Source organism: Passer montanus, unplaced genomic scaffold (assembly GCF_014805655.1).
Source record: "Passer montanus isolate IOZ18808 unplaced genomic scaffold, ASM1480565v1 scaffold13, whole genome shotgun sequence".
Lineage (NCBI taxonomy): Eukaryota > Metazoa > Chordata > Aves > Passeriformes > Passeridae > Passer > Passer montanus.
The window spans coordinates 4,482,249-4,499,815 of record NW_024359832.1 but is presented as its reverse complement, the minus strand read 5'-3'; the positions used below and the strand labels follow the sequence as shown (position 1 = coordinate 4,499,815).

The window sequence follows — 17,567 nt, the reverse complement described above, 5'->3', positions numbered from 1 at the left end:
TTAAAGGTATGTATAGACAAACAATGCTGTGTTGTTTTTTTTTCTTTTAAGGTTTGAACTGTTGACACAAAAGTATCAAGCTGTTTCCTGTTTCACTTTCTCTAAAGTTGCTGTTGTCAGGAAATTGTGATGCTGGGAAACCACAGATGAAAAAATCAAAACTTTAAATTTACCACGCTGTTTATTTTAAATGAGTTAAAGTGTGTAAATTTACCATTAGTTCAGCCTAGCTGTGCTCATCTCCAGGGAAATGATAAGTTTTCATACATTAAAACACGGGATCTGTAACTGGTCTACTAGTAAGGCCTTAATTCAGGCCTTAAAAAAATTATTTACCATGAAGGTCTGGTTATAGCATATCTTGGTGTAGTTGATAAAAGTTTGTCAGTGCATTCCCCGTTAAATGCTGCAGTGTAGTGTGCGTAACATGAAGTGTTACTTTTGGAAGTGTTCACAAAGCAATTATAAGTTAATGACCCTACTATATACTGTATTTACAACTCTTTACCCACTTCCAGAAGCTTTTAAGGTGCATTAATTCTTTTAATCTTCAGGGACTAGTTTTGTTCTTCACAAATCTTAATTTCGTTATTATATATTTATTAAAGAATAAATTGCTAGTCATACCTACTAAAGTACTCAGTCACCAGGAAAGCCTGCCCTTAAATTTAGGCTTGTACCTACAGTTCAATCATAAACTAGTTTTATTTCAGCCTGTGTACAAGGAGGAATTGGGAAAATCTTTGGAGGGATAGAATGGAACAGGACATGTTCCCTTTCAACCTGTATTAGTTTCAGAGTGTAGAAAAAGGGGAGAGGGAATTCTGATACTTTAATGGTTTGTTGTGGCTTTCTTCTCTTTGGTTGTGGTTGTTGTGTTTTGGGCTTTTATTTGAAGCTGTTTCAGGTGCACTGAAAAACCAAAGACTTGGATGTGAACAAGGTACCTTTATTCAAGGCACCTAAGCTGCTGCTACTGACCCTGAGAAAGGAAGGATGCTGTGGATAAAGACTCTCTAACACATTTATTATTCCTCCCTTGTAAAAGCTAGCATTTAAGGAACTACAGCTGCAGAGAGCTAGGAGCAAAGGAGCTACAATAAGGTCCTCCCCACTCCTTGAACTAGACCTACAAGCACTGGTCCTATACTGAGGAGTAAGGCAGAAGCTAAAGATGAGCTAGAGATTATTCAAACAGTGAATTATATCCTTGTTGAGTGATACACATCAAGTGTCTGTTACCTAATTAAATGAGTTACATAGATGGATAGAGCTGCCTTGAGAATCTGTTTTAGCTTTACTATAGTCACCTGAAGCAGAAAAAAAAATACAAATTGTAGTCTTAATTCTGATAGGACTTGTACATATATCAGTTTTCAGAACAAGTACTTTAAATGAACTGGTCAGTACCTGTAAAGTACATGAAGTATTGGTGTTTGACACAAATGTACCTGATTCTATCTATCTAGTTAGTTTTCCATTTCCCCCTTTCCTTTGGAAGTACCTTAAAATGAGAAAAAGAATAAAATGGTAACCTTAATGTGCTAGGCTAACTTAGAATTTACTTTTAAGACCGCCTGAACTTGAAAATGCTTGCTTTGCCATTACTGCAGAGTAACAGGTTAAATTTTATGCAATCTGAAGGGTTGACTTGCTCTTAGTAGTGGACAAGTTTGGAAGGTACTCTCCTGAACAAATGATATTTCATAAAATGATTGGAAATATCTTAAGGAATGAAATAATGGAAACAGTGTGGTAATTAAAAAAATTACATAATATAGGACTCAAAATTAAAAAAAAAAAGTGTAACAAGAGAAACAAGCTGGAAAACAACCAAAAACTGTGCATTAAAAGAGGCAGTAACAGTCCCAGACCCACTCAAGGACAGACAGGTTCTGCTGTACCATATTTAAACTGGCCTGTGTTTCACAGAAGGTCGAGTAGTTAAAACGGGAGAAAGATACTAATTCTGTGATCTGGCACATCTTGAGAACACAGAGGGCTTTAGTGAATAAGGGTGCCAAACAAGGCACAGGACTGAAAAGTGTGCTGGAATGAAGAACAAGAATATTGTTTCAATAGAACTAGCCATTTTGGCACGTGAAGGATAATGATCATCAAGATGAAACCTGATTCAATTCCTTTAATACTAACCTAAATTCATTACTACTTTTACTTTCATGCTTTTGTAATAGAATTGTTTATAAACTTGCTTAGCTGTAAAGGCTAATAGCAAACCTAACACTGCATTTTGAGTCATATATACCTGTAACAGCATTCTTCTGAAAGGCTTTCTTCTGAAAGTATTTTCAACTTTTTTCCCCCACAATGCTGCATTATGCTTCAAAAATATACATGTGCATAAACCGAGCCTTACAGCTGAAAACCTGTTTTAAGTGTGCAGATGTTCAACACTAAGCCTGCCTTCCTGCACTACTACAGACAGATTCTTCCATGTTTTTGTAATTTCACAGAATCAGAGAACAGTCCATATTTGAAAAGATCCTGTAAGACCATTTATGAGAAAGGTGAGCCTAGATGAGCCTAGAAAGCAAAGGTGAGCCTACGACATTCGCGGGGAGACAGTGTGATTTTGTAATAAAGACTACTGGGTGAAAAGTTAAATTGTTGAAGTTAGCTTAGTTGTACTTTCTTGCAGTGAGTATTTTCAACAAGGACTTTCTCAAAAAAGTCTTCATCAGTAAACTCCTATCTTTCTCTTTTGGTGCCTAATCACTCCCTGAAATTCTGAACTATTTACTCACAATAATTTATATTAGAAATGAAACAATTTTGAAACTAATAGATTTATATATTTAAGTTTTACTTATATTCAAAGTAGGAAATAACATTCCTTGTAACAGCTCAATGTTTACAATGATACAATGAAAAAGTGATTAACAGTTGGCTTTAAATGATCATTTGCAGACATTACAGTCCTGTAAATTAAGCTCTTTTCAGGCATTTAATTGTAACATCAGTTATATAATTGACCAGGTACCTCCAGGAAGGAACGCTGAGATTTCTTCCTTATGTATAAAGCTTGATTACCAAAAATATAAAAATCCTAAAGTAATTTGAAGTATATGAGAGGAAAAAGTGCTATTATAGAAGTTTAATATTTTTATCCATGGAGCAAGTTGTAACTTCGAAGAATTTGGTGCATTTTTAGGCACTGTTTTTTTATCTTCATTTGCCCAAAATATACAGCAGGACTTGAGATGCCCAAAAACTGTTTAAGACAAATTTAAGGCAACCAAGTGCAAAAGCTCAGTGTACATTAGATATATGTAAACAGAATATTTCATAGTAGAAATTGTACAACTATTACAAGTCCATAGTATTAGCAATGGCCAAAACCATTCTGCCTAGAGACACAAATGCAAAATGTAGTTACACTAACCAAGCCAAAAATTAAGAATTCTGGGAAATGAAGTGTCATCATCTCTAACATGAGGCAGATGCAGTACATTGCTGTGCTAGAATAAGTGCTCTTCTGCTTTTCCCCTCTCTACATAACGTGCAGTCTGTCCCAAGTTTGTTCTGTTCCATTTAGTGATGTACAGGCCAACAGCGGATCTCCAAATGTTAAAGCAAAATGCAGAACACAGCAAACAGATGGAATGTGAATGTACAGATATTGGACCTTTGTAAAAATACAGTACCTAGGATTTCCCATTTTAAACAGTTTTCAGCATATTGCATAGCAGTGAACTCATCTGCTACCTAAAACTGTTGCTGCTGACCCACATGGAGCTCCTCTTCAGTCTTCTTTCAGTTTTCTTTCATACTGTACAGTGGGTCCACAAGCTTATTGTGCACATGCATTAAACCTTGGGGGGAAAGCAACAATGCCAGCTTTACATTAGTTGTATTTTGTTCACACGTTCTTCTATCCACATTTTTATTTGGAATTTGCTTCAAAGTATACATTTTAAATAATTCATTGAAAAGAACAACAATGGCTATTTAAAGCAGTTCAGAGTCAGAGACAGCAGATATATTCCTTTTCACTTGCATGCTAATAACATATACAGTATCAGCTGAGCGGGGACCAGACAGTTCCCTGATAACAGACCCAAAAAACACATCTGGAATACTTCCAAATGAATATATCTTTCGTGTATTAAAACATGTGTAACAGCAATGTAATTCCCTCACACCAGAATTTGCCATAAAAATCAGATGCACACAATAGAGAGACTTTGACAGCTTGAGTTCTTTTGCAATGTTCTAGCATTGTGGTAATATTGTCTTTGTAATAATCACGTACTTGTGGTCCTAGACAGGCAAAATCAAATTAAATTATCCAGACTCCTAGTGCAGACTCAATTTCAGCAGTTCAACTGTTTTCTGTTCTAGCCGGGCTATTTCTTCTCATATTCAAGTCCTCCACAACTACAATTAGGGGACTTTTTTTTTTCCTCTTCAACTACTTTAACACTGGAAAATGCTGAAGTGCAATTAATAAAAAAGATGCTTCCTTCTTAACTTTGCTCTAACTTAGTAAAAATGTTACCTACATCTAGGGGTGTATGACATTGGATCACTGGCAGGTTTTTGACCTCATTTCACCTTGAGGACTAATAACAGTAATGATCAGTGTTCACAGTCCACAAAGTAAAAGTCCATTTTAATATTGAACTAAAGATTTAACTTCTAAAATTAAAATATGCAACACTAAAAGTAATTTTCTTAAAAACCATGAAAGAAATCTCACATTACTGCATATTTATTATCTACGGCAAAGAATATTCAAATACCTCTGCTACATGATGCAGCTGGTAGCAACCTTGGTGTCACTGCAGCAACGTGAAACTTGTGTTAACTGTACAATCTAAGGTCATTACTGTAGGTGACCATAAAAAAGGCATCTTATGCAGCATCTATTACTAATCACTATGTGATTATTTAATATAAAATACAGATGTTAGATCAAGTGTAATATTTTTTCAGTTTAACAGTGACAAAAAATTAACTATACATTTGACATAAAAGTCGTTTGTCCAGAAAGAGTAACAGCTGCATACACTGTGTAAACTAGAAACATGTTTTGAGCTTTAAAACATTTCATTTGCTACCAATATTTTACTCTTCTAAAAAGAGGAAATTACATAGTTACACACTTCCTAGATGCATGAAAAATGGTTACATGTATAGCTTCTGTCATACTTAATGAAGAATATTTAAATCCTGTTAGTCAAAGTGTTACAGGAAAAACAGTGAGAAACAAAAGATTTTTTTTTAAGGAATGCACTTGGCAGATGCCAAAACAATTATATCAAAGGAAAGTCCCACTGGATATTCAAGCATGCTTTGAATAAACAGATTTCTGCACACAGTTTTAAGACGAGCATGTGCAAGTATGGAAAAAACTATTCTGAACTAACTTATCTGCAGATAAATCAGTAAATTCAAAATTCATTTTCTGTTTCATTCTTCAAGAAAGTTGCAAGTAAGACCATAAGCACGCTTGATAATTTTAGCCTATTACAGATTTTCAGAAATTTAGAAAAAAATGGAATAAGTTAATCTATTTACCAGCCAGTGTGGTACTTGGTTATAAAACAAAAAAAATTGCAGTTTCATATTGAAAGTTTTAAGTGAAAAAATCTCCATAAATCACTACCATAATAGCAGTATTAAGAACTGCCTAGCTTCCCTAAGAAGTCTAACCTGAAGATCAAGCTTGAGAAATAATTCCAAATTTGACCCACACTGACCTCTCCATCTTACAAGGGGAAAAAAATCTCACTGATTTGAGAGTAGGTAAAATTAAGTAAGTTTAAAGTATACCATCATTTTAAAAGTTCTATTGCTATGTATTACGGAGTAATTAAATACAGTGACACAATAGCACAGCACACATTCATAAATTGTAGCCCTTGATGTTTTTTAAAGCAATTTTTAGTGTCATTTATATTTAGTGATTCTACATTAGGTTTGTATTTCCCAAGCAAAGTCTCTGCTTATATAAAATACAGGATAATGTTTAAAACTTATCCAAGCAGTTAGAGAAGTTTATCTTTGAAAACAACAGTAAGTGCTATCTAGCAGTGTGATACAAGGAAAGACTAACCCTCCCTCCTGCCCCCACAAATACACAGCAGAGAACAGCATACTGAAAATTTCAAAATTAACAAGCTGGCCACAAGAGGTATCAGGATAAATATCATAGAAATGTCCAAATTGCAATCCAATACATATATGAGCACTGTTGATAAAATGCTCTAAAAAAGAATTTAATGAATTACAATCTTGATCTCTGATACCTCAGCTACTACAGGTACCCATGCTAGTGAGAACAACAACTGAGTCACACAATTGCATGTGCTGTGCTAGTACAGTCAGGAGAAAACTACTTTCCTCAGCTTCTACTGCCTCAGCCAAACAGAATTCAGTCTAGGAAGTCTCCATTACTATCAAATACCCTGACTTACTTTAAGTTTGCCCCAATATACTTACTACAAATACAAAAAACACACACAGTAAAAGGTTGCAATCTTTTCAAAGGCAGTATAGATTATTATGCTAATTGCACATGAAAAATGTTCTGAGGTGGCTTCAAAGTCTATATCACAGTTCACTAAGCATCACATTACAGCACACAGCAGAAGCAGCATGGAAATGGATCAGGATTAATAAATGTATTAAGATTTTTTTAAACTAAACTTTCCAGTATACTTAAGACCTGTATTCTGGAACATGAGATTTCTGCTGTTTAAAGTTAAAGATTACTAAATTATTGTTTCAAACTGGAAGTAAAGGAAATACTCTTCCCAAGTAGATTTGTCTGGAATGTAGGTAGCACAAGTTATGCCTCCTGGCAACTTTCCAAACACAAGAAATAAGTTAATATTTATATTTATATGTTGACTATATAACATTATGCATTAGTGACTGCAAAGTGTTGGAAGGCTCAGATTTAAATCAGGATAATTTCAAAGCTGTCTGTTTTGCATAAACATGTGACCTCTGATTCAGTGCTCACCTTTAAAGTACTTCACAGTTTTAACTCTTAGTTCTAAAGTAGCATCTTCATCACACACAAAGATAGTGCGAGGGTGTTGCTGGAAAGCAGAAACTGTCCACATATGATTGACTCCTTCTTCAATTGCTTTGTACAATGCAAAAGCCTTGTGTGCACCTGTTATAAGAATCATCACCTGCAAAACAAAGGTCTCTTTACTTTCAATCCCAGTATCAACACTAACTAATCTTGAAAACACACATGCAACTAGAACTAAATGAGTTCTTACTTCTCTAGCATCCATCACTGTACCCACACCAACTGTTAGCGCCATAGTTGGTACTTTAGATAAGTCTCCATCAAAGTATTTAGCATTTGCCAAAATGGTGTCCATTGCTAAAGTCTTTAATCTTGTTCTTGAAGACAAACTTGATCCGGGTTCATTGAATGCAATGTGGCCATCTGGACCAATGCCTTTTCAAAGTTAAAAAAAATAAATCATTCCAGACCTGAGAGTCAACACATATCCTCAAACATTGTAAATGAATAAAAAAGGCCTCATCCTTTCCTTTTTCTTCCCCATTTTCAATAAAAACTTACTTAAGTCATTAGAAACTTGGACACCAACCGTTCTGTTTTGGAATTTATAATACTCTTTGTTAGTCACAGAACTTTCTTACACAATAATTGAAAAATCTAGGTTTTCGTCAAGTCATGAAAATAGCGATGAAAGAATCAGTGTACATGCTTGAATTGTAACTAACCATAGAGCATTTCCTCATACCTCCAACAAACAGATCAATCCCCCCTGCTTCTTCAATTTTCTTTTCAAATGCATCACATTCCGCCTGCAAGTCTGGTGCATTCCCATCAAGGATATGAGCATTATTTGGATCTATGTCAATATGCTTAAAGAAGTTATTCCACATATAGGAGTGATAGCTCTCTGGATGATTTCTGGGAAGCCCTGAAATGATTTACAGTGAAATTACCATATGACAAGATTTAACCAAAGAGCCTTAATTCTAGTCTGTATGTAACAGATGTAAGGCATGCAAGGCAAACCTGAATCAAATAAAGCAAGATTTGAAACTACATCAAGAAGAAAGGTTTCCTGTTGGCACGTACAAGGTAACTGGTTTATATTCCCTCCACATACACCTTATCCCAGAGTGGAAAGTCTTGAACAGAAACGCAGTCCTATTACATGACAACATAATTTCTACAGAAGTACTCTGAAACACTGGATTTAGCCCAGTGTTTATTTCTGTGGATAAAGGAACCGAGAAAAATGCTGGGACACAGTCTAATACAGGAATACAAATATACGAGACTAACTTTGTACTTTGACAAAATATTTAATAGTTTTTATTAAAAAAACCAGTACATTCTCAAATAATAGCACATCTTACCTACGTACTCATCCATGTTGAAAGTCTTCACATATTTGAAAGAGAGATCTCCATTTTTGTGATATTCTATCAGCTTTTTGTAGCATCCCAACGGTGTACTCCCTGTTGAATAAAGTTTTTCTACTGTTCTGTGTATCTGCACATTTTCATTTAAATGTCTTCACAGTCAATTTTGTTACAGTGATTTTCAGCATACAAGCAATCTGCTGTTTCTCATTTAGTATTTATCAGTTTCTCAAACTATCACAACTTTTCACAGAAATCAAATCCATATATTTTTTTTTTAAAGTTAGAATATTACCAAAAATACTTATGTTCTTTTAAATACTGTATCTACTACCAGTGATACATTGTTCTAGACTTAGTTATTTACACAGACTTTGAATAAAACTTGCCTGTTGGTAGACCAAGCGTGAAATATCTTCCTTGACTTGGCTTGAACTGGATAATACGATTACAGATGTATTTGGCTGCCCATTCACTAGCCTGATCATAATCTTCAAGAATTACTAGCCTCATTATGGCAGTGAAGAACTTGTATGATAAAGCAAACTTAAACCTGGAGAAAATGTTGAAGTTTTAAAAATAAGCACCACATGAGTAGTTGCAAAACTCTTAGATTACAGAGGAGATAAAAAAAAAAAAATCTTCCATACCAATGACTTGCATTATCATACCACACTCTTGCAGTCCTAGTTCAAGCTGGACAATCAAGAGAAAAGCTACACAATCCAAATGATATATTACAGTCAAAATATTTATTAATATCCACAGACTCATTTAAAACAATTAATAGGAAAAAGCTAAAACAAGATGAGAACATGTCATTTTGAACTTCAATATTTTTGTCATTACCATCAGAAAAGAGGAAATACTTAAATACCAAGATTAATTCCTGTTTCTTATGACCAGCTGAATACCTACAACTTCAAAAACAAGACCCAGAGTAATCCCATGTTTCTATAATCAAAATACTTAATTGGGACTAAATAATTAAAGCTTCTTTCACTCTCATTCTAGCTCCTTAACTACTTCAATATGTTTATTAATCTGAAAAAAAATTAAAGCATTAGAAATATTTGAAATGTTTACAATTCACAAGAAAAAATACGATGTCACATTTTTTTCTTTGCCACATAAATTTAAATAGAAATTTTAAAGGCTTTGAGTGCAATTGTATCAATTTTTAATATGAATATCCAGAAAACAAGCATGGTTGCTAGAAGCATACAAGCATCTCTTGCATTTAAATGAAACTAATTTTTCCATTAGTTTCTGCTTAACAGCGTCCGGTAATTACTCCAGAAAGAGTGAGGCTCTTTCCCCAGTTTGGGATGTGTTACTCTTCTTTTCCCACGTCTGGGTGTGCTCGGCATTAGCTGGAACACAACACAGCTGCCAGAAGCCTAGGGCCACCGATGTGACAGATCACACTACTTCTAGCTGACCCCAAATGAGCGGCTGATTTCAAAACAAATATTAATTAAAGTACTTAACCGCGATTGTCCCACTAAAGAAGGAAGAAAGCGATCATCACCGTGTGCCGCTCCATCTCCCGGGACAGCTGAGCCGTGACAAGTCAGACTCACCTTTGCCGAGGAACCGCTATTCGCACATACCCAAGAGTTAACACACATCCCCGAGAAGGAAAAGCGTGCCAGCAGGAACAGACTGCGCGCCTTTAGGCCGGTCTCATAAAATCCCAGCAATTTCACGCTGGGAACGCGGGGATGCTCTCAAGAGCAAGGACCCACGGACACCAGCAGAACCACCGCGAATTTTCGGCTAAGGACACTTCTTTGTTTTGTTTGGCGATGGTGGGGAGGGAGGGGTGATAAACCTGCCCTGGCAGAGAACAGACCTGCAGCCGGAGCGCCGCCGGCACGGCAGCCCCGGGCCCCGCGGCCTCCCCTTCCCCGCCCGTGGGCGCCCGCACGGCCGGCGACAGCGCGCCCTGCCCGGCCCCGCTCACCCGGGACAGCCCGCGGCGGCCACGAGCGGCACCAGGACGAGATGAAGGCGGGGAGGAGCAGGACGAGGAGGAGCAGGACGAGGACGGGAACCGGCGCCCGCCCCGCAGCGCCCGCCCCGCCGCCTCCAGCGGAACCCGGCGCGCGACCCGGAAGCGCCAGGCGGGGACGGGAAACGCGCTCCTTTTCTCCTTTTCTCCTTTTGCCGTGGTCATTTCCGGGCCCGGGAGCCCGGCACGGAGCGCTCCAGCCTGGAGCACGGCTGTGCTCCTCTGGCAGCCCCTCTGCTGCGGAGCACAGTGAGATCTTAATGGAAAAAGGCTCCCCTGTACCCTAAATGATTGCATGATGTAGGTACAAAAGCCGTCCGTAGTTACTGAGAGAAATTAATGAGGTGAAGCATCAGGGTCTTGGTGAATCGCAGGCTGGCCGTAAGCCGGCGGTGCTCTGTGGGCAGGAAAGGCAGTGGTGTCCTGGGGATGCCATCGGGAGCAGCGTGGCCAGCAGGCCGAGGGCTGATCCTGCCCCTCCACTGGGCCCTGCTGGGGCCGTGTGCAGGGCTGGGCTCCTCAGGGCAAGAAAGACAAGCTACTGGAGAGGGTTCAGTGGAGGCCACAAGGATGATGAGAGGTCTGGAGCATCTCTTGAGGAGAGACTGCAGGAGCTGGGCCTGTTTAGTCTGCAGAGGGAAATCTGGGAGGGGGTCTCAGTGCATCATCTCAAAGGTGTCAGAGGATGGTGTTGGACCTTTTTTGGTGGTGCCCAGCAACAAGACAAGAAGTAATGGCCATCAACTAAAACAAGAAGTTCCACCTTGACATGAAGAACTTGTTTACCCTGAGAGTGGCAGAGCAGTGGGTCAGGCTACCAAGGGAGGTCATGAAGTTTGTCTTGAGACAAAAACCCACCTGGACGGGCCGAGGGCTGATCCTGCCCCTCCACTGGGCCCTGCTGGGGCCGTGTGCAGGGCTGGGCTCCTCAGGGCAAGAAAGACAAGCTACTGGAGAGGGTTCAGTGGAGGCCACAAGGATGATGAGAGGTCTGGAGCATCTCTTGAGGAGAGACTGCAGGAGCTGGGCCTGTTTAGTCTGCAGAGGGAAATCTGGGAGGGGGTCTCAGTGCATCATCTCAAAGGTGTCAGAGGATGGTGTTGGACCTTTTTTGGTGGTGCCCAGCAACAAGACAAGAAGTAATGGCCATCAACTAAAACAAGAAGTTCCACCTTGACATGAAGAACTTGTTTACCCTGAGAGTGGCAGAGCAGTGGGTCAGGCTACCGAGGGAGGTCATGAACTTTGTCTTGAGACAAAAACCCACCTGGACACATTCCTGTGTCACCTCCAGGTGACCCTTGCCTCAGCAGGGAGGTTGGACCAGATGATCTCCAGAGGTCCCTTCCAACCCTAACAATTCTGTGATTTGCTTTTTTGATTTAAAAGCAGTCAAGTAATTCCACAGTCTTAGGTGAGCTGTAATTAAACAGGTGTGGGATGATAGATCTTGATGTGTGGAAAGGGCTAATAATCTGAAAGGGTGGTGCTTCAGACTGGAGTGGGGAAACTGGAGTAGTGTGGTAAGCAACCAGCATAATTCTGAATATGTGTATGCATATACTTGTAGGCTTCACTGAAGCCTTACCATAATAGAAGATCAGGATAAATGTTTACTGGGCAGGAGCGTAATTGTCTGAGGAAATCATGATTGAGCAGTAAAACAGGAAGCTAATAAAGGGTAGTGTGTATTTAAAAAAAAAATAAATCTGGGGACATACATTATCATAATGATACTTTTTTTTTTTGCTAGACTGAGTTCAGCTCAGCTTGTTAAAGCATGATGCTAATAATGCCAAGATTTTAATGTGGGTTTGATCCCCATATAGTTCAGTCATTTAAGACCCATCCTTGCAGGTCCCTTCCAACTCAGTATATTCTGTCGTTCTGTGAGCCTGTCTAGCAAGGTTTAGAAAGAGAAACAGTATTTCTCTTTCAAAGTATTGAGAAATACATTGCCAAGGGCATGAAAGGTGTGTTTGCAAGCTTGTGAGGGAAAATACATATTTCTGAGGTCTCTGGGGCTTAGCAGGCAACCAATAAAAATACCTTTTGTTTCAAAACTGGCCTTCCATTTGAATTTAACTTTCTAATATAAGCAGTTTTAATTCATGCATGTTCTTCTGATAAAGTCTTTATCTCAAAAACTTTACCATGTCCTAAAGAATAATGTTTTGCACCATTTCTTGAGTGATGCTCTGAGCCTCTTCTGCTCTCATTGTTTCAGAGTATTCTTGCAGTGGAGGTGATTTTCAGATTTTATGTAATAATATAAATTTTGCCTCTAGATTTAAGTTCTGGTTTTTTTCCTACCTCTGTGGACCACGTGTAACACTAACTCAGTGGTAAACTACTTCTGCATACAGTAGACAAGTTAACACATTTCTTTGGTATTACTACACACCTAGATACCTACAAGCCTGAAATCACACCCCTCCCTCAAAAGCTCTGTTGGTTTCTACAACTTGAAAATTCTCTTTTTTTTTTTCATCACTACAGAAGAACTCTTCAAATTCAGGTAATAGTCTCCCCCTTGTTGCATATTCTCCAGGAGCTCTGAGAATATATGATGTACTGTTCCACACTCAGTAGAGGTTGTCATTTTTCCTGCTGCCCCTAAATTTGGAACAGCAGCTTGTCTGTTGCCTTTTAGCAAACTTCACAATGCTATCAACTGCTCCTATTAGCCAGACAAAATTCCCTGTCTTTTGTAAACATACTCAATTCTTACTCTCATTGTTTGTATGCTAATACCTAGGGGATGATTTTCCAAGTCATTCTTCAGAATTTCCTTTCTAATTAGTAGCAGATGAAAAATGCTCTATATGCACTGAATGTTGTAGCTAATGATTACTAATTAAGGTGCTGCTAAAACAAAAATCTTAGTTCCTTATTATGTTTCACTGAGTAGCATAACTAGAGATTTCAAAGTCTCGCAGGTATTTCTTACATGTTGCTTTTGGAAACAGTCTTTCTGTGATTTTTATTTTATTTTCTAAATGGCCCCTTCTTTTAAGTTTTATTTTACTCTGCTCCTGGTGATCTGGTTTATATACATCTGCTATGATCAGATCTCTTTTTTTAAAACCTGTGTTTAAGTAACTATGAATTTAAACTGGATGCACTTCAATAGTACCCAAACTACACTGAGTTTTACCTGAGGAGGACCACCTCAACTCCAGGTGAATCCAGACTTTTAACATGATAGCTCTGTTCCTTCATATTCCCTCTGATTTAGTTGGAAGAACAAAGGATCCTGCACAAAGCTGGGACCTATGAGGGAAAATTACTCATGTGGATGTTGACACATAGGAAAGTCTCTGAAAACAAAACAAAAAGGTTGCAATGAAAATACTTGCCAAGGCATTAAATGTAGAGATTGAGAAACAAGTAATTGCTGAAAACACTTTAAAAGAAAAAGACTTGCTCTTATTACCTTGCTGAATTAAACACTTGCGTTGAGTCTGGCTGAGGTGGGATAGTTTTCCCACAGCATTTCTCACAGTGCTGTGCTTTGCATTGGTATCTGGAAGGGTGGATAGTTTTCCCACAGCATTTCTCACAGTGCTGTGCTTTGCATTGGTAGCTGGAAGGGCGTCAGTAACACTGCAGTGTTTTGGCTGCTGCTGAGTAGCCCTCCACATCATCAAGGCTGTTTCTCCAACATTCCCCCTGGCCAGGAGGCTGAGGTGGGCAAGATCTTGGGAGGGGACACAGCCAGGGCAGCTGACCCACTGACCAGAGGATATTCTGTAACATATGTGCTCAGATACAGCATCTAAGAAGGCTGGAGAAGGAAGGGTGTGGGGAGGAGAGAGACAGGTATTTGTTAATAACAAATTTATTATTTGTCTTCTAAAGCAACTGGTACACACATTGAAGTCCTGTTTCCTGAGAAACAGCTGGACATCACCTGCTAATGGGAAGTAGAGAATAGATCTTGTGTTTTCATTTGCTTTTATGCAGTCTTTTTTTTTATCAAACTGCCTTTATCTTGATCCATGAGGATTTTGTCCAGCTTATTTTCTCTCACACTCTTCTGCTGAGAAGGGGAGAGATCGAGTGGCTTAGTCAGTGCCTGGTGTCCAGCCAGGGTCAACCCACCACAATTCTGCTGTGCAACACCTGTGCAATCAAGCATAAGGATACAAAATAACATAGCAGCTGAGACCTTTTAGAGGGTGGTAACTGTGCTGGGAGAAGGGGACAAACTGCAGTGAAGATTTTTTCCCCCTAATATTTAGAGCTCTGAAAGAATGTGAAGACAGTGGTAGCTCCCCCTGGTACTTCATTTAATGCCAGAGGGTCAATAGTCTACTGCTTTCCTGCCATCAAAGCAGGAAGCATTAACTTCATTTCTATTCTGGACATAAGCCTGAGGGAACCAAATACATTTGGCAGCTTTGCTTAGTTCTCACAAAGACTGAAGATAGTTTCACATGTGCATTACATTGCTGTACTTGTCACAGCTTTCTTCAAAACTTCTCTGGTTAGGTCTCACCACGTTTCTATCAGCTGAGGCACACATGCCATGTGATGTCTTTTGGGTTATGTGTTATGCTCCCAATCTAGGGGAGCCATTTTCCAGTGAAATAGGAAACATGAGGTGCCAGAACTGTGTCAGCAGATTCACACATGAAGCACCTAGCTAGTATTTAGCACCATCTTAATTTTCACAGGCGAGGCTTTGAGTCAGTTTGTGAAGCTCTATGCAGTAACAGGTAAGTACCCTAGGCTTTTGTTTTCTGGTTTTCTTCTTGCAAAGTGTTGATGCTTCCTACATGGATTCTGGTGGAGTCTGTACCAAAACAGTCACTCAGTACCAGCTGGTTCTGAATGTAAGAGTTGGTCACTACAGAATAAACAGTAGAGGTGATGACAATTTTTTGTGTGGTCACCCTGTTACCTTTTTGCTGGTGAACTCTTCAGTTCTTCTGAGAGTAAGAGCTCAGTGTGGGAGTTTGCTACTTGGTACTGCTTCATTTTGCCTTGTAGAAAGATCTGATGCTGACCATATTCCCGTGTGCCTGAAGTACCAGGCTGTTTCTCTGCAAGTCTCTCTGCCAGAAGAAGCAGGCAGAGGTGCCTGCTACATTCCCTCCAGGTCAGATCTTTGCCTTTTACTGATGTGTCAGCTGCATCACAAGTGTGGGTGCACTGATCGATGGCTGGCTGTGCCTCTGTAGTGTGGAGCATTTTGATGTGTGCGGGGATCGTGAGAGAAATTTCTGATAGTGCTCTCAGCTGCTGTTAAAGCCTCTTCCTTTCAGAGTGCACAGTTTAGACTGGGCACAGAAATACACAGGATGTGTTTAATACTCCATGCTACTCCAGATGTGCAATAGGAAGTAGGTTCCCTGTTTTGTAGCCAGGCCATTCTATGCCAATCAACTGAGCTTCAGCATGTTTCTGGCTATATGTTATTTATCATATAACATCAAGAAACTTCGTGAGTCCTTAGTGTTCATGAAAATATTCTGATTTGACTGTGTTCATGCAAAACCAAACCAGGATTGAAAGTTCCATGCTAGGTATTCACAGATGCTGGAAGCTCACCAGAAAAGTGAGTGCCACTAAGTAGTTCTTTTAGTAAGTGCTTGAACGTTGCATCCAATTTAAGATTGTTGCTTTTTTGTGCAATGGACTTTGCCTTTTGCATCTTTGTTTTTTTATTAAAAGCATGGAGAGATCAGTTATAAAGAATATTCAAGAAATGTAATTTGGACCTATTATCAGTGTATTGAGTAAACGTTTTGGGTTTGGTTTTTTTTTATCCTTTTTTACTCCCCAGTGCCGCTGTTTGGGCAGGGTGATTGCTGAAGCTGCACCAGAGCGAGGAACACCGGGAATTCCAGGATCTCCGGGAGCGGGGCGATGGCGCGGCGCGGCCGCCAGGTGGCAGCAGCGGCCCGCGCAGTGCCCGCTCCCGGAGATTCCCTGGAATTCCCGGCGCTCCTCGCTCGGGCCGCCGCTTGCCTGCCTTCCGACAGCTGCCGTCAAACACACAGAATCACCTTTAGACTCCTTGGAAACATAAATAGATTGGTGTTTATATCTGTGTAAAAGACTCCAGTAAAGTGGGATTCATATATTGGTTTTTTACAGCTGATTTCTTTCACGCACATAGAAATTTATTTTTGGGAACTCTGCTGGTGTCCTTTGCTCTCTGTCTAGGCTGAGGCATGGCTTGAGCAGATCAGAAATATAATTACACCTAGTTTGGAGAATGTACAGAGAACTTCTGCTGGGTGTTTATCTACACTCACTTCGTGTTTTCTGTGCTACCATTTTAACCAGAGACTTTTTCAGTCTACACACACTTGTCTGCAACAGCCCACTATCAAGTAGGGCTTAGAAAATGGGTTATCACACCGTGCAGATGCTGAAGTGTGGGTCCTGCCTGGGTCACGTTCCCGGAAGGGAAGATAGTGCTTCTTGCCCAACCTGGGGATTACAAAAGAACTGAGAAAACAGAGGAGGCTTAAACAAATTCTTCTCCCAGGAGAATTCCTTTTTTCGTAATCCCAAAGAACAAGAACAGCTGCCTGTCACCAGAGAGTGGGCTGTTCTCTGCTGACTGTACCATTTGAGGTTTGTAAGGCACCTGTTTCGGAGACAAAACAGCTGATCTGGTGACTTCCATTATGGACCCTTTTTCTCTCTTAGTGAATAACTGACTGGTTTTTGGTGTGATTTTTGTGCTTATATGAGGATTTAGAGATCTCCTATAGCAATGCAGATGTGTTGCTGTTCCCACTCATTCTACCCCTATCATGGAACCAGTGAAAACTTCCCTCAGATTCTGGCACTGGAAAGAGCACTCATCATTCTCATAAACTTTTTTGTGTAATTTTGAACTTTGAGAGAAATAAATTGTAACAAAGTTAAATAGTCCCTTTAGAAATGTATTTATATGTCTTAAAACTACCTTAGCTTCAGCAGTTATAAAACGTGGGATGAGAGACTATTTGGATGTGACAAAGCCTCCAGAAGGTATATTTTGTTGTACCAAACTAATGGTTTGGCATATATATATACATATATGTGTATATATATATATATGTATATATGCGTGTGTGTGTGAGTGTAAAACAGTTTGTTATTTTATTTGACTTGTCAGATCTCTGTTGCCACATCTCAAGCCAAGAGGATGGTGATCAGCAGC

General features: G+C 39.4%; 1 protein-coding gene across 3 annotated transcripts; it reads right to left on the bottom strand.

Moving 5' to 3' along the window:
* Nucleotides 1-2,811: 2,811 nt before the first annotated feature.
* GNPDA2 (glucosamine-6-phosphate deaminase 2) lies at nt 2,812-10,503 on the bottom strand. Of its 3 annotated transcripts, XM_039698992.1 has the most exons (7): nt 10,355-10,503; nt 8,778-8,941; nt 8,383-8,484; nt 7,755-7,937; nt 7,260-7,444; nt 6,992-7,166; nt 2,812-3,833 (listed from the first exon to the last, which is right to left on the bottom strand). In XM_039698992.1, the coding sequence occupies exons 2-7, from the start codon at nt 8,899-8,901 to the stop codon at nt 3,775-3,777; spliced, it is 828 nt and encodes a 275-aa protein (XP_039554926.1). In that variant the 5' UTR covers nt 8,902-8,941; nt 10,355-10,503; the 3' UTR covers nt 2,812-3,774. The 3 variants fall into 3 exon arrangements, with proteins under 3 accessions (XP_039554926.1, XP_039554925.1, XP_039554924.1); XM_039698991.1 differs by having other exon boundaries at nt 6,992-7,444; nt 9,972-10,503; XM_039698990.1 differs by having other exon boundaries at nt 6,992-7,444.
* Nucleotides 10,504-17,567: the final 7,064 nt, after the last annotated feature.